This window comes from Rhineura floridana, chromosome 17, assembly GCF_030035675.1.
Source record: "Rhineura floridana isolate rRhiFlo1 chromosome 17, rRhiFlo1.hap2, whole genome shotgun sequence".
NCBI lineage: Eukaryota > Metazoa > Chordata > Lepidosauria > Squamata > Rhineuridae > Rhineura > Rhineura floridana.
Window position 1 is genome coordinate 16,096,394 of NC_084496.1, and position 23,263 is coordinate 16,119,656.

The window sequence follows — 23,263 nt, forward strand, 5'->3', positions numbered from 1 at the left end:
AATTTAAATATAATAGCGTAACAGTAATATATAACACATTAGAAAATATATAGTCATCCTCCAACTGGGAGGGTCGTGATGTCCGTACTCATAGGAAAATCACCCTTCAGGTGAGACCAATGGTCCATTTTCCCTATGAGTCCGGCCATCACAGCGGGATGTACCACAGCAGCCCATACAGGGAGGGACCACCCACGTGTTAATCCTTATTAAAAACCTGTTGTAACACTCGTCTGCCGAAAGAAGCGTCAGCAGAGGCATAACGATCAATTTTATAATGCCTTATAAACGAGTGTGGGGTAGACCAGATTGCAGCCCTACAAATATTGGCAACAGGAGCATTAGTGGCAAAAGCAGCCGAAGTGGCAGCTGACCTGGTAGAATGAGCCGTTATACTAGCTGGAACTGACAGCTTCAGGGACTCATATGCTAAAATAATGCATGCCCTTAACCAACGAGATAAGGTAGAATTAGATACTTTATGCCCCATAGACCTTGGATGAAAGGATACAAACAGAGACTCCGTTCTTCGAATCTCTTGGGTCCTAGACAGGTATGTCTTGAGAGCCCTCCGAACATCCAACGAATGCCAAGCCTTCTCGAGCGGATGGGTAGGATTCGGGCAAAAGGAAGGTAAAACAATGTCCTGGTTGCAATGAAAAACTGAATCGACCTTGGGACGGCAGGAAGGATCAGTCTTCAGCACAACAGAGTCCTTATGGAAGACGCAGAGGTGTCGAGCAGAAGACAATGCGCCCAACTCCGAAACGCGTCTGGCAGATGTGATTGCGATCAGAAACAAGACCTTGAAGGACAGCATACGTAGGGGCACAGACCTGATGGGTTCAAACGGAGGGCATTGCAAAGCCTGCAGAACCTTCGGCAAACTCCATGAAGGAAAACGATGGACAACAGGCGGAGAGCGTAGGGCGACTCCCCTCAAAAAGCGTTTGATGAACGGATGTGAGGAAATACGATCACCAGGAAAGGACACTGAGAGAATGGACGACAGAGTGGACGCATGTCGACGTAGAGTGTTGGGTCGAAGTCCTATCATAAAGCCGCTATGAAGAAATTGCAGCACCTGATGCACAATGGCTTGGGATGGATCATGGTGGTGGGACTGACACCACTTGGAGAAAGCCCCCCAGGTATGTTGATAAATACGAGTGGTAGATGGTCTTCTCTAGTCCAAAATAATATCAATCACTGCGTCAGACAGTCCAGCTGACCTCAAATGTCCCCGTTCAAACGCCACGCTGTTAGATTGAGCCAAGTAGGGTCCTGATGCAGTACTGGACCCTGGGATAGAAGGTCTGGCCTGACTGGTAGTGTCCAAGGATCCATCATTGACATTGCCAGAAGATCTGAAAACCACGGTCGGCGTGGCCAAAATGGTGCTATCAGAACCAGCTGTGCCCTCTCGGTTCGCGCCTTCCTCAAGGTTTTGGCTAACAATGGTATGGGAGGAAAGGCGTACAATAGACCGTCTGGCCACGGTGTTGTCAGAGCATCCACTGCTTCTGCTGTTGAGTCCAGGTATCGGGCAAAGTACCTGGGAAGCTGGCAATTGCGACTGGAAGCAAACAGGTCGACTGAGAGGGCGCCGAACCGACATTGGAGACGATGGAAAATGGCTGGATGAAGTTTCCATTCTCCCGGAAATATCTGTTGTCTGCTGAGCCAGTCTGCTGTCACATTCCAAATCCCTCTGAGATGTTCTGCTTTCAGGGATTGTAGATGTTGTTCTGCCCAGACAAAAATGAGGGAGGCTAAGTCCTGCAGGGGACGAGACCTGGTGCCCCCTTGTCTGTTCAAATGTGATTTTACACACGTGTTGTCTGTTCGAATGAGCACATGATCCAAAGGGAACAGAGACTGAAAATGACGTAGAGCTAAGTGGACAGCCTTTAGCTCCAGCCAGTTGATGCTTTGAGTTTGCTCCGTGGTGGACCAAACCCCCTGAACGTACTGGGAGTTGCAGTGGGCTCCCCAACCAATGAGGCTGGCATCTGTGGTTACAACGGTTCTGCGGGGTTCTCTGAACGACGTGCCCTTGGAGAGGTGTTGAACCTTGGTCCACCAGCGGAAGGAGAGGCGCAGTGCGGGGCTCAAACGAACTTTGCGATGGTTGGTGCTGACAATGTCCTGTTGAAACGGCAACAGAGTCCATTGAAGGTGTCGAGTGTGTGCTCGAGCCCATGGCACAATGTGGATGGTAGAAATGAACATCCCGAGCGTTCTGGCAAGAAGCATGACGTCTGCGGATGTTTGTTGCATCAGGGACCTTGCGATGTTTGTGATGGCAGTGATGCGATCTGGAGCCAAGAAGACCATTGCCTGCAGGGTGTCCAACATTGCCCCTAGATGTAGTAGGCGTTGGGTTGGTTGGAGATGGCTTTTGTCGAAGTTGACAAGCCAGCTGTAGGCCTGCAAAACATTGAGGGTGATCATTAAGTGATGATGAGCCAGCTCCTCAGACTTGGCCCGTATTAACAGATCATCCAGATATGGGTAGATATGAATCCCTTGGGTCTGGAGGTAAGCCACTAGGATGAGTAGCACCTTGGTAAACACTCTTGGAGCAGAGGAGAGGCCGAATGGCATCGCTCTATATTGAAAGTGCTGGTGGCCAAAAGCAAACCGAAGAAACTTCCTGTGAGCTATACAAATGGGCACATGGAGATACGCTTCCTTAAGGTCAATAGAAGCCAGGAAGTCTCCTTCATGCAGACTCTCCGTAATGGAATGGAGTGATTCCATTTTGAACCTGTGATATGTTACAAAACGGTTGACAAACTTGAGGTCCAGTACCGCCCTCCATGATAAATCTCGTTTTGGGACAGCAAATAGGAGGGAGTACACCCCTTCCGACCTCTCAGTTGTGGGAACTGGCTCTATCGCCGCTATGTCCAAGAGGTGGTGTATAGCTGTCTGCATGATGTTGTGCCTGGCTGGTGCCCTTGGGCAAGGGGACGGATGGAATCTGTCTGATGGGGTTGCCCAGAACTCTATGGCATAGCCATAACTGAAAAGGTCCCTGATCCAGGAGACCGTAGTAAGGCGCAGCCATCGATCTCCAAAATTAAGTAATCTGCCACCTATGGGGAGGGCGTTAAGACTACTTGCGTAGGCGAGGACCTCCCTTATATGAGGATGATGAGTTGCCCCTGCGCCCTTGGTACTGACCTCTGCCCTGGAAGCGTCGGTTCCAGGAGCCCCTGAATGTGTTGGGATCATAAGATCTGAAGTCGCGGCCTCGTCCTCCTGGCCGCGTTCCTCGAAAGGGCTGGTTAGAATGGAAGGAAGGAAATCGCCTGAAAGGCCTGTGGTCGCTGTTCTTGACTGTGGCCAGAACCGGTTTGTGGGCGTATTTTGGATCAACCAGCACTGCCTTTAGAGCTTCCTCGCCGAAGAGTAGAGATCCGGAGTAAGGAGCCCTGGACAGATTCAATCTGGCCGCTGAATCAGCTTGCCAGTGGCGATGCCAGAGGGTGCGACGAGCGACTATTTGAGCCGTCATGGTTCGTGCCCCTAATTGAGTGGCATCCAAAGTGGCATCGGCCACAAAAGCTGCTGTCTTACGCAATTTCAATAGTGCTCTTCTGAGGGCGACAGGATCAGGGTTAGCGTCCTCTAGAAGGTCATCCAGCCACATCATAGATGCTCTGGAGAAGATGGAGGCTGAAGTGGAGGCACGCATGGCTAGGGCAGTGGCCTCGTGATTCTTGCGGAGGGCGAAGTCTATTCGTCGCTCAGTAGTGTCTTTTAGGTGGGATTCCCCTTCCCTGGGCAAAAGCGATCGTGAAACGAGGCGAGCGATTGGTTCATCTATGCCAGGGACATCTAACTTGGTGGCAAAGTCTGGGGCTAGGGCGTAAAGTCTGTCAGCCAGGTTCTTGAAGCGTCGAGCTTTGAGTGGATGGGCCCATTCTTCAGAGGCTAATTTGGCAATTGGGTCCGGCACCGGGATGTAGTGTTCAGTAGGTGCAGGGGATTTGAGGACCTTGGCCCCTTTGATAGCTGGGGCGGACGAAGTTGAAGGCGCTGTCTGGAGACCAAGAGTATTAACTACCCTGCGTGCCAGGGGCTGATAGTCTGAGGCATTAAACAAGCGATACGATGTATCCTCCTCATGATCTGAATAGTCGCTCCAGTCATCTCCTTCAACGTGGTAATTGAAGGTTGACTCCTCCGCATACGAGGCTTCGTCAATACATCTGCCTCTGGCTACATCAAAGGGGTTAGGTGAACAGGAAGGGTGAGTTTCATGACACGCACGATGTTCCATGTTGAGTTGAGGTATGGCAGGAACTTGTGGTAGTGACTGCATTTGGGTAAAAAATGCCAGCATGGCTTGAAGTTGGGAGAGGAAATCAGGAGACAGCTGCAGCCCGGATGTGGCAGATGTATGTGCCTGAGGAACTATTGGAACAGATGTTTGGGGCGGTAAATCGGAGGAAGGATCGTTAGTCGAATACTGAGCGGGAAAGCCAACAAATTCTTCCTCGTCAGAGGAAGCAGCAGGGGAATGGAGAATATCGCTTATGTGTGCCTGAGGTGCTGTGGTGGTGGTTGGCACAGAGACGTAACGTGGGCGCTTTGGTTTGCTATGGCTGGAAAGATGTTTTGTCTTAGCCAGGGCTTTGGCGTGTCTGGTCTTAGTCGTGTTAGAATGTTGTGGCTTGGCTGTTTGTGGCATGCCTGGCTGATCTGGCACCATATGGGTTGATTGCGGCATGCCTGGCTGTTCTGCCATCTTATATTAACTTGGGTACAGTACACGGCCACGGAGGGGGCAGGATGTAAAGACCCGAACTGGCTCAGCGTACGACCACGGAGGGGGTAGAATACACTGGCAGATGGCGGAGTGCACTGCCACAGAGGGGGCAGGATGCACTAAGGTATTAACGTTAATATGTTATAGGCTGTATTTAGACTTAGCACACTCAGATTAGTGCTGTAGGCTGGGTTTCAGGCGTGGTACACGGCCCCAGAGGGGGCAGGATATACCAATATAAATCAGATTTAGTACAAGTCAGCCACGAAGATTAAAGCTCCAGCCTTGATAATATCATTCAGCCACTAGGATTACAGCCACAGTAAATTTGTGTGCAAGTCAGCCCTGTGTAAGTCTGTTTGCAGCACCACAGTAAATTTGTGTGCAAGTGAGCCCTGTGTAAGTCTGTTTGCAACACGTATACAACACACATACGGATAGATAGCCTGCAGGGAAGGTATCCGATGGTTAATAAAGGGTAACAAAAAGGGCGGGAATTTTGAATTCAAAAAATGGCGCTCGGAAAAAAGGGCGGGAAAAAACGATCAAAAAAGGCGGAGAGAGAAGGAGCAATGGCGTCCATCTGGGAACAAAGTGGGGGGAAGGGCTGCCCAGCACAGACTAGCAGGGGGAGCCTCGGGGTCGATAACCGCACTAGCGGCTCCAAAAACCCCCCAAAAAGAAAGTGCAGATAGAAGCCTGTGAGGGATAAGGCAGCAGGAGGCAAGCCGCTGCCGGCGCCGGGAGCAGGGCTAGCCGCGGCGAAACTAACGTGCCGAGAAAAGCCTGTGAGGGCTGAGGCAGCAGGAGGCAAGCCGCTGTCGCCGGCGGGAACAGGGCTCTCCGCGGCGAAATAAGGAGCGGAGAGAAAGCCGGATCGCCAGGCTCCAGGGAGGCAGAACCCTGGTAGATTACAAAAGGTTGGAGGGAGCTGCAGCCGCAGGCTCCCGCCTCGGAGAAAACGGCAGCCGCGGTCTCTTCAAGGGCTCCACAGAGCGCGACTTGAGAAAAGCAGAACCGCTACGGGAGAGAAAAGGCTGCGATCCCCCGAAGCTCAAAATGGCCAAAAAACACAGAACACCGCAGCGGCGGTCTCTGTGGGGGTTGCCAGACAAGCAGGAGAGAGAACGAAAATAAAATGTTAAAGTCAAATCAGGGAGAACCGCAGCCGCGGTCTTTGAGGGAAAAAACCTCTAACAAGCAACAGAGGTAAGTGAAAGTAGGGAAAGAAGGACTGGGAAGACACACAAGCAACGCTGGGTTCGCACCCAGTCAAAACGAATAAACAAATACAAAAACAACTTAGCTAAATGCTACGCTATAGGATCTCAATGATAAGTTTTCCAATGTTGTTCGTCCGAAGGCAAGAATGAACTGGAGAGTGGGAGGGGCCTGACGCCCCTAGTCTTGACTTCAAAGACATTCTTGCCTTCGCACGATAGGTGGAGCTAACACCCGCTGTGATGGCCAGACTCATAGGGAAAATGGCCATAGTTGTGGTTGAGTGTATCTACTCTCAAGCAAGCTTGGGTTTGGGGCTTTGCTTTTAATGAGTGTTATAGCCCATAGCTGCTTACTAACCTTGTCAAAAGCTGTAAAATAAAACTTAACATTGCATTATTCAAGCGTAGATTCTTAAAATAACAGTTTCGGCTGTATGTTATTCACAGCAAATTAACAGATGCCTCTCCAGACTGTACTAACCCATTATGATCAGAACAATTTTGGCCACTTGGCAGCCTGCCGTTAAGAGATTTGTGAGGAGGGAGTATTTATGCAGTTTCTCAATCAAGCTTTGTTCATGCCTATCTACATCTTTGGTTTTTTTACACTTGTGTTCTGAAAGGCGTTAACTACAGTACTTTTTAGCTTGAGTTATTTTAGTAAAAGTGAATTTTTAGTAAAAGCCATCCAGGAAAAATGGCTTCCTTCTTTGGAAAAGATTAAACAGTGTAATAATTTAACAACTATCATTTTTATTCAGAACTTGTAGGAGATTAATTGAGCAAACATAAGTTGGTGAACCACAAACTTGTCTTATGCTGTTGTGGCTTTTGCTTAATGGTTTGCTGCCATCTAGAGGTGGTGAGGCAGTTCTGCCTGCATTTCCTGCACACTCTTAAGTATTTAAGGGTGTACAAGCATTGCAAATCAAAACCCAGACAGAATTTCCAAGTCGCCTCTAATGCAGTGCTTTTCAGTGAAGTCCAGGCATTCATCTGCCAGTTAACAAACGGAATAATTAAGTGATGTGTATCCATTTATGAATGAAAGATGTGCGGCTTGAAATTGACTACTGAACTTGTTTTCCCTTTGCTTGACTGCTGCTTTTTGTACAGGGATTTTGGCTTCAGTCTGCCTATAACGTTCAGGCACTCTTGCTGGAAAAAATAAATGCTTAAGATTTGTAGTAGAATCAGTGTAAGATCAATTTACGTGATGTATTTTGCAGAAGGCTGTTAGTGGTGTGGTGTGTGTCTGCTTGTAACCAGCCCTTACTTGCAGAGCCAGTGCTGTGTGATGGATAATGTATTTGTATGCAAGGAGACCCAGGTTCAAAACTCATCGTACCATGAAACTCATGGCCACTTTGCACTACGTTTTCCTCAGATTTCTCATTGCTGCTGCTATCCATCTTTCTATGCATTGTTATTCTCATCTCTTATCCTCCTAGCCCCTATCTTTTCCAGCCACAGAGAAGAGCCGTGGGCATACCTTCCATTTTTCATCTTCCCATAACATTAAGTCAGATCAGTTCTTACCTTAACTGCCAAATGGCTTTAAAAGGGTCATAGTGTGCCTTCCTCAGGTGCCTTTTGTAAGAAACCTTACAGAGACTTGAAATTTGATTGCAGGGCTCTCTAAGCACAAGCTTATAACTAAAACCTACACCCTTGTTGACTGACAAGACTAAACGGGTGTTAAATATCTGTTGAGTGCAACCAGCTTGAGGAGGCATTGATGAGTATTCTTAAACTTGTTTTACAGGGTGACCTAAAAACGTATCTGTGCAATGAACAAGAGAATATTAAAGGAGATTCCCAAATCATGCTGCTACAGAGGATGGCATGTGAGATTGCTGCTGGACTCTCCATAATGCATAAGCACAATTTTGTGCATGGGTATGGCTTCCAAATGAATATTTAATGCTTTTTCTTATACATAGACAAAACTCTTTGTTCTCAAATACTAGATTTAGTAGGTTATGAAGCATGTTGAATGTAGGAACTTGACCTTCTTTCCACCTCCACCTCCCTGATAATATAAAGATGCTTGTGACTTGTTTCTTGCTTTGCTTCCATCTGTGGATTGGGAGTTCACAAAGCTGAGGCTGGAGCCATCGCACAGTCTTCTTGTAAATGCACACGTGTCTTCAGCTGAATCTTCATACCCCAAACTCCTTTGATGAATTAAATATGGACATGCATGGAGGCAGATAACTGAACTACCATTTACCTACTGAAACTCAACCCTAATGAAATTGCTTGTAGTGGCTGTCTGAGAATGACCAGGGTAGGGTGTTTATGACTTGCGCAATGGTGTTTAAAAGGCAAAACTACATATTATGTTGTTTGTGCTTGTTAAGAAGTGTGTTTAACTGGCCATTTGTATTCTGAATCGGCAGCAGCAGCAGAGCCCCAATCAGGACCCTTCCCCAGTGCCAAAAATTCCCCCAGCTGCTGTTTTCTCCCAAAGATGCTATTTGCATCAGACTAGCCTATTACCAAGTGAATGTCTTAGTTTTGCCTAGGCTTTCTAGTCTGAATCCATGACACCCTTCTGGTTTTACAGCACTAATATAAGCTTGTGTGTCCCTATTCCATACTGATATTTGAATGGCTGGTGCTGTATTTAAAGGTATAATCTAGTATGATGCTGAATAAGATATATTCAGCCACATTATTGATTTTTATCACCTGAGCTTATGTTGAGCTTTCTTTTGTGCTCACTGCAATGTTCTTGAATGGTTTTCCTCCCCAGTGACCTAGCCTTAAGGAACTGCTTCCTTACATCTGATTTAAATGTAAAAGTTGGAGATTATGGAATAGGATTCAGTCGGTATAAGGTAAGTTAATGCATTTAAAAAATTGAGACTACTTTATTCACAAATGACTGTTTATTTGGGCTTGCTTAATTTTAAGTAGTTTAGTAGCTTGATAAGTGTGCATATTATAATCTCTCTTTTTGTACTATTCTTATTGATATGTTTATCCTGGATTTGCTGATGTTCTCCATTTCTTTGTGCCATTCAGGAAACACTATATATTCTTGAAATTAAGGACTGTATAATCTTGTGCTTATAATTGACCAAACCTCCATAGGGTTACTCTGTTATGGAGGCTGTGCATGCATTTATTTATTTAATTTATACCCATCCTTTCTCCTGAGGGAGCGCAGGGTGGCAAACGAATCAACAAAACAATTTAACAACAACAAAAAGAAAAGCATTCTAAAAACAGCTTAAAACATTCCAAAAGACAGATACAGAGAAAAACATTCCTTCACCCAGTGATCTCTGGGTTGTTTTCACTTTTCCATTTTAGTGTTAAAATAGTTTCCATAGTGCTTCTTCATTAAGAGACAGCACTAGAGAAGCTTGGCAACCAGCTCTGTTCCTGCTGCCGCCATTGCAATTATGTCAGAAATGATGAAGTATAGAGGCAACTATTACTTGCCATAGATGTTTAGGTGAGCACTTGGATTGCAAGGTTGTCTTAATGCAAAAAGATTTGCTGGAAACCGTGGAAGCCAAAAAGAGGAAGCAAAGCTTCTATTATGCTAAATGTAGAAAAAAACTTTTTGAGAATTAAATGGGTTAGAATGACTAAGTTAGTCATTACTTGTTCATATCTCATTGATTTTTTTTAGTTTGACTGAATTGATGAAAAATCCAGCCATAAAATTAAAGCTTGGATCCCACCCAATCAGCCCAATGCATTTCAGAGTATTGCTACCTTCAGAGGCGAAGAGATTTCTGTTCATTTTTTGTGATGATTTATTCATGGCATTTGCTCCTGAAGAAGACTGTACTCCAAAACATGTTGGGCATATTGAAATCCCCAATATTTGTCTATTTTAGCATTATTTTGAGACATTACCTCCCCCCCTTTTTTTTTGGCTTCAGGTCCCTTGAAGGAATATCTAATTCCTAGGAAACTGAGGCATGAGAGAACAAAGAGCCATTGGCAGCATATGGTTTTGATTTCTCCTTTCCAATTTTGTCTCTTTCCTTGATATGACAGGAAGATTATATTGAAACAGATGAAAAGAAGCTTGTATCTCTTCGATGGACTGCACCAGAGCTGGTGACAAGCTTCCAGGACAGACTATTAACAGCTGAGCAAACAAAGTACAGTAACATCTGGTATGAAAACAATTATCTAAGGCTTTTTTATGGAAAGTGTCTGGGCTGTTTTTAAAGGGACATATCAGCTAGGGATGGGGAACTTGTGGCTCTCCACATGTTGGACTACAACTCCTATCATTCCTTGGCAATACTGGGTGGGGCTGATGGGAATTGGAGTCCAGCAACATCTGAAGGACCACAGGTTGCCCATCCTTGCCCATTGCTAAGAGATTGTGAATGAGCCTTGAGCATGAGCATTCCCTCTTCCTCTTGTGAGAGAGTTTGGAACAAACTGCTATCTCCTGTTATGTAGGAACTTGAAGAACCCTGTTTTGTTTTAAATACCGTTAGTTAAAACAAAGCCGAATTTTAGCATACTGCCAAAGCTACCTGTGGCTGTATGAGGATATTATTTTTATTTTGTTTTTATAGTATGATATATTTGTTTTTGTTTTTAACAGTACTACAAGTTGCTTGGAGACCTTTGAGTAATAAATCTAATTAATAATAATTTGAAACCATGGTTTGAAATTCTGGTTTTTTCTAACTGTATTCAGAACAAACCACAATTCTCCAGATTTGAACATAATAGTGAACTGCTTTCTCTTTAAAAAGGGAAAACTGATGTTTTCTCTCCTTGTGTACAGAGGAGGCGGATAGGAGATGACAAGGCTGAGGTTTGTTTGCAGTCATCATAACTACCATTTAGATCATCTGAACTTTTCCTCTGAATGCCAGTGTGTTCCACTGTAGAGTGGTTCCCTTGAAGGGAAATCTGCAGAGTTGACTGCTAGCATTTAAATAACTGATGTTTTGCCAAAGATCACTTTTTTTAATTCTTCTGAAAATGTAGCATGTTTGGGGTTTACCACTGAATAGTGGAAATGAAATATATTTTGCATTAAAGCAAGAACAACCATCAAAAACCATCATTTTACAGTTTGGTATTTTGTGATTGGAACTTCTGGGGTTATAGGAAATTGGTTACCTTGTTTAAAAAATGCAGGCAGTTTTGTCTACACTGCCATTTCCTGCTGTGCTACTGTGTGGCCTACATGTGTCCTGCACTCACTGCTTCCTGTTATGAAGTCAGTAAATGTTTCAGCTCAAGATAAAAGTTCCAGTCTAGCCCTTGCTAGTGAACAAGTTGCAAACCTGAATAATTTGGTATTCCTGTGAAAATAGCTTAGAATCATAGAATAGTAGAGTTGGAAGGGCCCTATAAGGCCATCAAGCCCAACCTTCTGCTCAATGCAGGAATCCAAATTAAAGTATTCCCAATAGGTCCAGCTGCCTCTGGAGTCGTTCGAGAGCCCACCACCTCCCTAGGTGAAGAGACCATGGCACTTATGGCTTAAGTACCATGATAGGACAATCTTCTTATTATTGAAGACTTTTTCTTTTGCAGGTCACTAGGCGTAACGCTGTGGGAGCTTTTTAGTAGTGCTGCAAAACCTTACTCTCATTTATCTGATGATGAAGTCCTGATGCAGGTCATAAAAGAGAAACGGACTAAGCTCTTGGAACCATGTCTTGAACAGCCATATTCGGATAGATGGTAACACTTAAGTCTTTAAAGTTTGTATCTAGCTATTTTAAACATCAGTCTTTAAGATAATCCTGCAAAACATCAGTGTTGTCAGATTGGTAGGAAAGAGCTGTGGTGGAGAGATAGTGGCATGTGTATGACCCTCCAGTATGGCCTATGACCAGAAATTGAACTGAGGTATTGGGAAGTATAACTCCCAATCTTCTGCAATGTTGAAAATAAGTCACAGGGATCTGCAAGTATTTAATCAGCAGAGGTGAACAACTTAGCATGTTTTTCAAACTAAAGACTAGCTGCCTATTTAATGTAATTGTTGTACTGATATAATATTATCTTTTCTTAATAACTATTACCAAAATAGTATTGAAAATTAAAAATCTTGTTCTTCTCAAAGGTATGAAGTTCTACAGTTCTGTTGGTTATCTCCAGACAAGAGAGCAACAGCAGAAGAAGTGTATAAGCTTTTAACATATCTCCGTATGCAAAGTCACAGGGATTCAGTGATTGATCCTGAACAGTGGAATGATCTCAAACCCAATACTTCAAACAGAGAGCCCTCGGGTAACTCTGCCTTTCCAATCCTGGATCATTTCACAGGTAACAGATTTGGCCGTGAGCTGGAAGAAGTTCTCACGGTAACTGAAACAAGTCGAGGGCTCAACTTTGAATACATCTGGGAAGCAGCCAAACAAGACCATTTTGAATGCAGCCAGGCAAATCCTGATGAAGAGATGACATACACAAATATCTTCTTCCCAGTGGAGGTTTTTGAGAGCACACTTACAGAGCAAGGGCCTGGAGCTCAAGATGAAAGTGGGCAGGATGTACTTAGTGTCCCTGGGGAACTTCCTGTGTTTAATGCCCATAAACGTTCTGTTGGAAATGATTATTACATCCAATTAGAAGAGAAGAATGGAGGCAGTACTGTAAACTTTGATAACCATGCTGCTATATTGATGACAGATGTGGACAGTCATGACAAAAACTCTCATTTCATGGTTCTTGGGGACTTTGCTGCTGAAACAGCTACAGATGGGGACTCTCTCTTTTATAATACAAATCTCAAGGAACAGGGCTTGCATGTTAATGGTCCTGAAAGCTCTTTCCAAGATATATTTAGTGATGTCGACAGAGCAGAACAATTGACAGATACAAGAAATATATCTGAATCTGCTGATCTAAATGATATTTGTGTGGAACTTGAAGCAGTTTCATGTGCAGATCTAGAATCTATAGTTGATCAACCCAAGAAGGGAAGTCACAGACATGCTTCTGAAAATGAAGCTGTTTACCTGAAGGAGGCTATCATGGAGCAGCCTGATCCTAGTCTGCTGAGTTCAGAAGAACTGTCAGATAACTTTCTTTTTCTTCAAGAGAAGAATTTGCTAAAGGGGGCACTGAGTAACAAAAGTGGCAGTGGTGATTTAAACAGAGCTTCTGACAACAAAAATATGCTCGATCCACCGAATACAAACTCTTTTGGGATTGAAGTTAAAACAGCTGGAAATACTCCAGTCCATAAAGTTGAACATTTTGTGCAATTGGGTGCAAATAAAAACAAGAGTATTCTGCCCCAATCCCTTGTGCAAAGTCAAATGCCTCCTATCTCACCTGTGATGGATAAGCAGCAGACACCCTCCTTATCAAGAACTGGAAAAAATCCTCCTAATATAGGAGTTGATGACTCTGTCTGCAGTATTGATTATTCTTACTGTGGCATGGAGCAAGTCTCTGAAACTGGCTTTACTGAAATGTTATCCATGAATACCAAACCCCAAACTGATGGGAGTCGCCGCTGTCATAGCACTGCCCTCAGTGCTCAAGAGGAAGAAAGACAGAAATATAGCCAGGAGCCTAAATACAATAGTGGTTATTGTGAGGAGGTGATTGATAACTTGGAGAAGAAGCAATCTGGATTAGAACTAGGTGATAGGTATCCTCTGGAGAAAAACAACGAAACTTTAACTGAGATTCAAAAATGTAACCAAGAGACTCTCATCAAAGATGTTATTCTTTCATCTGTCCTTCCTTCAGATTGTACAAGTCATGACAGTCTACTGGAGGACAGTTTATCAACTCCCATACAAAGCATGGAGCAATCTGTAGATACACCAGACTCATTGGATTCATTAGAAGTTAATGAGGTCTTAGAGTCTTTAGTGGGTCAAAGTCTCCAAAAACCTTTGCCGCCTGATAAACCTGCTGACAGTGGCTATGAAACTGAAAACCTGGAGTCTCCTGAATGGACTTCACACCTTATTGGCAGCAACTCCAATGAAGACACAGCTTTGTCTAATGCTGGTGGTGATAGGAGTTTGCATGATAATCCTATGATCATTCTGTCATTGGATGTAAATATTGACTCAGACACAGTAAAAATCATAGATTCATTTGAAGCAGTCTCTAAGACTACTTTTGGTGGCATCCAGAATTCGTACAGAGATTCTGCCTATTTTTCTGATAATGATTCTGAACTAGATAAGAAATCTGTTATAAATATATTGGCAGAACAAAAAGTATTAATAGAGGATGGTGTGTGCAGTGACTACTTTGAAATGGAAAAGAATGAAAATGCAGAAAATCGGCTAAAAGGAAATCAAATAGCTAATGAACAGTTCACTAATAGCTCATGCTTGCAGCTAGAATTGGATGAGAGGCTAGAGCTACATGAGACGGATGAAACAAAGCAGGAGTGTCTTCATAAAGGTGACAATACAACTTTATTGCTACCTGCGGTGGATCGAGAGCCAACTGATGAAGATGATGTTGAAATAATATATGAGGATTCCCCCAGAAGCATCTCTTGTACAGGCACGAATACAGCAGACTTTCTTCCTGAGAGAGATCTAAAGCTCATCCCTAACTTGTATGGTCCTGCGGAAGTCTTTGAAAAATCCTTACTGGGCCACTTTGAAGGTCATAAACTGAAAGAGCCAGACATTGAAGGAAAATACCTTGGTAAACTTGATGTTTCTGGGATGCTTGATCTGTCAGTGGATGGGGATGATGCTGATGAGGAAGATGAGAATAGTGATGATTCTGAGGATGATATGAGAACTTTCCATTTGCATGGACTTAGCTCTGACAGTGATGAGGAAATTGTGCATCAAGTACCAGTAATCCTTACTAACCAGGATGAGGGCAGACATCTAAGGAGCTTGTTAAAACAGCCAAAGCTGCTGGAGCAGAACAACCCTTCTGAAAACTTTCTGAAGAATGAGAGAAAAGCAGTAACATTCTTCGATGATGTCACAGTCTATCTTTTTGATCAGGTATCTGATGTTTTGCTTGTATTATATTTTTAAAATCTAAATTGGATGGTGGTGGAAAGATCATGATAAAGTTGGTAGAAAACCCAGGCTCCCTGTGGCAAATGAAGTTGGGGGGGTAGGGTGGGAAAAGAAGGCAGAGTAACAACATAATCTTGGAAGGTGTTTGAGTTTCCATAGACTTGTTTATACAAACATATTGTTGCAGAAAAAAGAGCTGCACACGTTATGGCCATATTTGCACATCATGGTAAGCCATAAAAGCATGTGCATGATCTGACCGGGCCCATTTCACTCCCCCCCACTAGCGCTGAGGAAAAGCAAACAACAAAACCTGGCTTAGGGTTGTGTGCAAACTGCATATCATGGGTTTTGTTTGCTCAGATGAACCTCAGGCGGCTCTTGATTTACCAATTCATTTTGGAGTGGAATAAGCTACAGTCGTTGGCTTTGACATGATGGCAAAGCCAGAGATAGTGGCTTGTTTCCTCTCCACCCGGATTGGTGTGTTGACAGTAAATCATCATGATGTATAAGCAGGGCTGATGTGTTTAAAATCAGAGAAAAAAGTGAAATGTCTGAATACATGTTGTCCCTCACGATTTTTAAGGATTTGAACTAAGGCTCTAATGAGCATTCATTCTAAAATAAGCGCATCATAAACAAGTTTATCAGGTCCTCATTCTGCCCTGTTTAGTCCATATCATGTCTGTGGCATAAGCAGGGAAATACAGTTCGTTTAATATAACTAAAATATTCAGATTAATTGTATTTTTCCTGCTTAGTCAGTTTCCAGGTAAGAAGGCATGGCCTTCTGTGAACAAATACATGCCATCCTTGAACCATACTGTCTTGTCTGTTTTTAAAGGTGCAAAACTCTCTGACCCTAGTAGTGCTAAGTTGGGGTCAAGCACTGAAGCACAGGGGACTTAAACACAGTTGGTGGTCACTATAACCTACAGTTGTAATTGTGAAGTACACTGGGTTTGCATTGATTTCTTTGAATAAGGGTATGTGTACGTACACACACACCACACACAGAAAATAGTTGACCTACTTTACAGAACTCCAGGGTTGTGTATCTAATTCCCACTTCTGTAATAAGATAGCCACAAGGTGCCTTTTATACCATGTGGGAAAGCAAACTAGCACAGCAAATTTAGGCCTTTAGTTTTTTTAAAAAAAACTTGGAAAATGAACAATGATTGGCTTTACAAAACAGGGCAGAGTTTCTCAATAGTTGGGTATTGTCCTAAATATTGAGTTATGCTTTACCAAGATCTTCTGCTCTGTTGATCACACTAAAGGTTTTATTGCAAAAAGGGGGGGGGAAGGCTTGGGCTGCAATCCTATGTGCACCTACCTGGGAGCAAGCCCTGTTGAATTCAGTGGGGCTTACAGCTGAGTAAACATGCATATGAATGCACTGTTAAATGGTGTGAAGGAAGAAGTCAGGATGATCACTAAGGTGACATTCAACTAGTAGCAAGAATGCCAAAAAGCGCATACTTTATGTAGACCACTATAGCAACTGCTACAATTTATGCTTATATTTATCCTGTTTTATGAGTTAATGGATACGTAACTTTAGATGCTGAAAACTGAAACCAAGAACCAGAAATTTTCATGTTGAGTAGGTATTGAGGAAAGGTTTGAAGAGAATAAGCTACCTTGATAAAAACGTTTTTCAGACCAGGAGTAGCAAACTGCATTGCATGACAAGGTGAAAGAGGGTGGCGTTGAGAGGAAGATAGACTTCTCTACCCGGAGCAAAAGAAATGGACTAAGGATGGGGAGATGTACGGGGAGAGTAAAGTCAAACCCAGTGGATCGTAATGATTATTGTCCAGTTTCCAATGTACTTTTTTGGGGAGCCAGATCTTGGAATGTGTGGTGACTTTTAAACTTTGGTTGGTACAGGATGACACCCAATTATCTAAATCCTTTCCAGTCTGCTTTTGGGATGGAAACTGCCTTGGCCATACTTGTGAATAATCTTCAACATGGGATAGAAAGTAGGGGGGAATGTCTTAGCCTCCTGGATCTCTCAGCAGCATTTGATACCAATAACTGGAATCTTTCTGAGACTTGGGGACATTGTACTGCAGTAGCTCTAGTACCTTTTGGAGGGTCGATCCCAGAAAGTGATTCTGGGGGGGCTGCTACGTTACTCTATGGTCTTTGACTTACTATGGCTGTTGGTAACCCCACCATGTGTGGTGACCCCCCCCAACCAAAATGTCCCTCATCAGGTTTGAAAAAGGCTTTCTGGTGGGGTGGGGGGTAAGTGTGTGGGATGTCCCTGTTGATTGCCAGTTCTGGCCACACCCATTTTTGCATTATTTACAGAAATAACCACAAACATTTGTAAAATCCCAAATGAAGTGCATGATAATACAGTTACTAGAATTGAGTGAATGGCACAGTGACACGCACGCACGCACGCACACACATCTGGGAAAATGTGAGCTACTGCAAAATATTAAATTGTAGATATTCATTACGGTTTCACCTGATGAAACATCCTAGGTATATGATAATGGAAGCAATTGCATTTCTTTTCTTTTTTTAGGAAACACCAACCAAAGAGCTTGGTAATCGTGCTCCAGAGTCAAATCACTCAGATTCCAGTAACACTCCTGTTCCTGCTTCAGACCTTGGTTACTTGAATAAATTTACAAATTCAGAAAGTTCTACTGATGAAGAAGGTACTTAGTCTTTGGAAGATGTTTAAGTATATACCTTACAAAATTCAGACGAGCTGTTCCAAAGCAAAATCCTTCCACTAGTTTCTTTGCTTCCATGCATGTTCCTACTAAGTCTGTTCATTGATGAGGCATATGACTTGAAAAATCTTATTACCATAAGCAATTAATCTAAAACTAAGCTTACTTCAGTTTAATCTGATTGCAATTCCCCCCTCCCCCTTAAACTATTAGTATTATAGTGATGTTGAAGGAAGGACGTTTAGTGGTAGAGCACATGCTGGGAAAGGAGGTTTCTCGTGGAGCAAACAGGAATAGGTTAACTCCTCCTATAGGCAGAGTCAAACTTTAACAAAGTGTTAGACGGTGGCCAGCCGGAAGGGGAGGGAACCACCCTCTAACTGCCAGTCTTGACTCTGCCTCCAACGAGTTAAGAGTCACCTGTATGCTCCTGTATCTCAGTCAGGGGTACAGAGAGGAAAGTGTTTTTTCTTTTTGGACTTCTGGTATTCTCTGTCTAACCTTGCCCGTCAGTGTTTAAGTAGGTGATGGGGGTATTTTTTGGTTTTTTGGCTTGTTTTGATCTGCCCTTAGTGGGGAGGTAGCCGGGAATCGTCCTAGGCCTCTCCCCCACTACATGGAGCTCGACTGCCCTCGGCCTCAGAGTTGAGGGGGAGGTAGCCGGGATCTGCCCCTGGCCCCTCCATGGCTTTCCTGAGGCGGCGGAAGATGGAGCACCCTCCTCCTGCGCTTCCAAGGGTTTTTTTTCATCCCAGGTCTGAAGAGCGGGAGAGGCAAGAGTGGCAGTTGGTTTTGCTGGGAGGTAGCTGGGAAGCGCCCCAGGCCCATCCGTAGCTCCTCAACACCAGTGGATGGCATCGGCTGTTGCTCTGCTCTTATTTTTTCCCTCAGCACAGAAGAGCGGAGAGGGGAGGAGTGACAAATTGTGTTTTGGCTGGAAGGAGGTAGCCGGGAAGTGTCCCAGGCCCCTCCGTTGTCGCAGAGCAGTGGCTAGCAGCACTGCGCCAACCCTTCTGTGGGAATGGAGGAGGGGTGGTATCTGGAAATGTTCCCAGCCCCCGCCCCCCATGCATTGCCTTGGAGCGGCAGCAGTCAGACCTGCAGGACACACGCCGCGTAACACCCAGTCGCAGCACAGGATTTCACAGGGTGAGTTACCCTGCGAAGTGGTAAAGGCGCCTTGCACCTCTTGAGCCAGGATCTGTCCTCAGCCTCTTGTGGGGGGATATTTGCTCCTTTCCCTCCTGCCTGGCTCTTCTCAGCAGCAACCATAGCTGAGGGGGAGGAGTTTTTTCCTGCTTTAGCTAGTCCCTCAGTGGCGGGAAAGCTCTCGCAGCTTTGGCAGAAATAAACAGCTGGTCATTGTAGACAGCAGCTGGTGTGTTCCCTATTGGTTGGTTGCATACAGCTGCCCGATGCGACCTGAGGGGTCTTCGTGGGGGAGCCCAGTGTAGCCCCCCCAAAATACACAATGGCTGAGGCAGCGGAGCACCGCTTCTTTATGGAGGATGATGTTATGTCTTTCAGTGGGGGGCGGGAGCAAGGCGAAGAGCAGTCTCCTCTTAGCACATTGGCCTCAGCCTGTGTCTTCGCAGTGGGGGGGGGGATCGCCACAAGACTAAGAGTCGTCATGGGTCTGAGGAAGGGTCTTCCTCCTCCATGATGGTGTCGATTAGTAAGGCTATGATGAGGGAAGTGGGGGCTTCACTGGCTAAGCGCCTAGCTCTCTCTCACAGGAGGAAGCGACCCAGACATGGCTGAGCGCGCTCTCTGTCCTCTTCCTCTAGCTCATGGTCCTTCTCTTCTTCGGGTTCCAGTCCAGTTAAGGCGAAGGGCAGGACCAGACACAAAGGCCTCCACAGGTCCGAGAGGCATGGCAAAGGGGGGTGTTCTGGGACCAGACATTCCTACAGAGGAGAGGCCCTTAGTCCAGATTCCTTAGAGACTGCTGGGCATTTTGATTCAGGTTCAGAAGAGTCAGAGAGGGAGGAGGGAGAATTGTTGGGGGATGATGCTCCATTTCCCCCCTCAGTGCACAAGAGGCTTTATTTGCCCGATATGTATTCAGTACTGGCTACCAAAGCTCTGGCTTGCCTGCAGCTGGAGTTGCCCATGGAGGTCCCTTCTCATGCAGAGGTTGGGGCTGAGGGGCAGCAAGGCTCTTCACATGTCTTCCCTAGGTCCAGGGAGACGTTTACTAGCATTCCCTTTCCAAAGCTATTTAAAGATATAGTCAAGGAGGAATGGGAGCAGCTGGCCAAACCAAAAAAGGCCAATGTATTGTCCAGGAAGCTGTACAGCTTCCCTTCACCGGTAATGGACAGCCTGAAAGTTCCGACTATGGACAAGCTGGTATCAGCTTTAGGGCCAAGACAGGTATCCCCCCAAAAGGGGACACTTTGTGTGACCCTAGTGTCAGGTGCAGCGATGCAGCCCTTCAGCATGCGCATGAGGCCGCGGCTCTTTCCATGAGGGTGTCGGCGGCTAACTCCTTTCTGGCCTGTGCAGCAGTTAAATGGGTCAGAGCACTGATGGAGGAAGTCTTATCAGACGTCAGGAATGTCCAGGAGGGACTTAACAAGTTAGCCAAGACAGCTGAATTCTTAGCCGATTCCTCCATGGATAGTTTGCAGTACTCAGCTTGGGCCCTAGGATGTGCAGTGGTTGTGAGATGAAACATTTAGCTTAAACAGTGGGAGGTGGATCACCATTCCAAAGCCAGTCTTTCTGTTCTCCCTTATGCGGGAGGGCACCTTTTTGGCAAGTTCTTGGATCGCCCATGGCTAAGAAAAAGGACGAGAGCAAGCAATCTCGTAGGAAATAGGGCATTCCTTTTGTCCGAAAGGTTATGCCTCTGCATATAGGAACAACAGACAGATTAGAGGTTCCTGGAACTCTCCCTGGACCACAGCTTGACAGCAGCACCGAACCTTTTCCACAGGGGGTAGATTCGGCAGACAACGACAGCCCAAACCCAGCTCCAAGCCGGCTCAATCATGACACTGTGGGATACCCGGTGGGGGGCATGCTGCAGTTCTTTGCGGAGGCATGGACAGCATCCACAACTGACAAATGGGTATTGGACACAGTGATGAAGGGGTGTTTCCTGGAATTCTCAACCATTCCCAGAGACAAGTGGGGATTGGCCGCCACAGCGTGTGATCCGGAAAAAAGACAAAGAACCCTAGACACCATAGCTCATCTCATCGACATAGGCGCCATAGAACAGGTGCCAACACTTCAACGTGGGTCAGGGGTCTTCTCTGTCTTCTTTATGGTGACCAAATGCAATGGCAACCTTCACGCCATTTTGGAGTTGAACTGGTTATTTCGGCCCAGGAAATTCAAAATGGAGACGCTCCGGTCAATTATGGAGGCAATTCAACCCAGAGACTTCCCCGCCTTCATAGACCTCACAGAAGCGTATCTGCACATTCCGATTCTGCCCCAGCATCATCAGTATCTGCGCTTTGCACATGGAGGGCAGCAATACCAGTACAAAGCCCTGCCGTTTGGCCTCTCTTCCACTCCCAGAGTTTTCACAAAACTCATGGCAGTGGTGGTGGGATATCTGTGCACCCAGGGGGTACACGTGTACCCCTATCTAGACGACCTTCTCATCCAGGCCCAGTCTCTTCAGGGAGCGAGACGGGTTGTGGAGAGTACTGTCCGCTGTCTAGAAGCCCATGGTTTTGTCATCATTGCATCCAAGAGTCATCTGCTACTGACGAAGCACCTTCAACATCTCGGGGTAGTGAGGCCAAGTTGTTTCTGTTGGAGGACAAGATATCCAAACTTCAGTGTCAGCTACTTACCTGTCTCAGCAGCAAGTGGTTCCAGCTGAGTAACCTAGCCAAGCTCCAGGGCTCAATGATAGCGGCAATCAGCTCAGTACCCTGGGCAAGATTTCATTCCAAGACATTACAGTGGCTTCTACTGCCTTTCCAGGACAAAATTGCTCATCGATGGACGGGCTCAATTCTAGTCAGCAGAGAGGTGAGGGACTCTCTGATCTGGTGGTGCTATCTGCCCAATCTATGGAAGGGGCTGTCACTCAGGATTCTTTCAGCCACAGTTGTTACCACTGATTCCAACCTCATGGGATGGGGGGCTACGTGCCTGAACCAATTTGCACAGGGAACGTGGCAGGTGCAGGAGAGAGCACAGTCAATCAACTGGCTGGAGCTCAGGGCAGTCAGATTGGCTCTCCAGAACTTCCTGCCCATCCTTGCACAAGCCCATGTACTGATCTGGACTGAGAAAGTCTCCACAATGGCTCATTTGAACTGTCGGGGGAACGAGGTTGGGTTCTCTGCAGAAGGAAACCAGTTTCATCTTCAGGTGGGCGGAGCAGCACGTGGTATCCATTTCAGCAGTTCATTTGAAGGGGACCCTAAACACCCAGGCAGATTGGCTCAGCAGAGAATAGGTTCAGCAGGGTGAATGGGCTCTCCACAGGGAGATCTTTCATCATCTGGTCCAGAGATGAGGGACCCCGTGCATAGATCTCTTTACGTTTGAGATGAACCTGCAGGTCAGCAGCTTCATGTTGCGTTACTGGGAGCCCAAGGCTCAGGAAGCAGATGCCCTCTCTGCGCCCTGGCCCCGGGGTCTCCTGTACATGTTTTCCCCTCTGCCACTCCTGACCAGGTTCATACGCAGGCTCAGGTGGTGGTTATAGCTCCCCACTGGCCCAGACGACCACGCACAGACAGTGGTTATAGCTCCCCACTGGCCCAGACGACCACGTTTCTCCGATCTGGGGGACCTCAGCTCGAAACACCCCTGGAGGCTCCCCTGGAGACAAGTCCTTCTCTCCCAGGGACCTTTACTCTACCCAGATCCAGACTGGCTACAGCTTCATGCATGGAGATTGAACGGCGATCATTGAAAGGAGAGGGTCTCTCAGAGTCATAGGCACTATACTGGCCTCGCGCAGGACCTCCACACAGAAGATTTACGAGACTACATGGAGGGCTTTTAATCGGTGGCTCAGGCGTAAGCGTCTGATGCACAGTGAGTGTCATCTTAGGATCGTCCTGGATTTCCTGCATGATGGTCTGGATCAGAGGTTAGCCCCTAAGACGCTTCAGCGACAGGCTTTGGTGTTGGGTAGTGTCCTTTCCTCGACAGGAGGCTGCTTCTTTAGCATCCCACCCCAGGATTAAATGCTTTCTGAGGGGGGCGTCCATCGTATCTTCCGCCACTCTGCATAGATTTCTCTCTTGGGATCTTCCCTTGGTTCTCAGAGCCCTTTGCTGTTCATCTTTTGAACCGGCTCAAACATTGCCCCTTAAGTTACTTACCCTTAAGACAGTGTTTTTGGTGGCGGTGGCGTCAGCTTGGGTGAGAGAGATCGGAGCACTCTCACCCCAAGAGGACCTTTGAATGTTTCACCCCGATAAAGTGGTGCTCTGGCCAGATCCCGCTTTTCTGCCCAAGGTAAATTTGGTGTTCCACAAGGGGCAGGACATTTCCTTGCCTAACTTCTGTCCACACCCTATACATCCTAGGGAATAGGAATGGCACAACCTGGATGTCAAGCGGATACTCAGGATCTACCTAGACAGGACTGAGTTGTTCCGTAAGATG

The 23,263-nt window shown here is 45.8% G+C and overlaps 1 protein-coding gene across 2 annotated transcripts in view; it reads left to right on the forward strand.

Annotated features, from left to right (window-relative positions):
* The window catches only part of LMTK2 (lemur tyrosine kinase 2), a 68,665-nt gene that overhangs the window by 42,661 nt on the left and 2,741 nt on the right, over positions 1–23,263 (forward strand). For both annotated transcript variants that reach the window (XM_061599179.1, XM_061599180.1), the window contains 6 exons: positions 7,769–7,902; positions 8,762–8,846; positions 10,024–10,145; positions 11,536–11,685; positions 12,071–14,948; positions 17,518–17,653. In XM_061599179.1, coding sequence (XP_061455163.1) covers positions 7,769–7,902; positions 8,762–8,846; positions 10,024–10,145; positions 11,536–11,685; positions 12,071–14,948; positions 17,518–17,653 — 3,505 coding nt within the window. The remainder of the gene's footprint in view (positions 1–7,768; positions 7,903–8,761; positions 8,847–10,023; positions 10,146–11,535; positions 11,686–12,070; positions 14,949–17,517; positions 17,654–23,263) is intronic.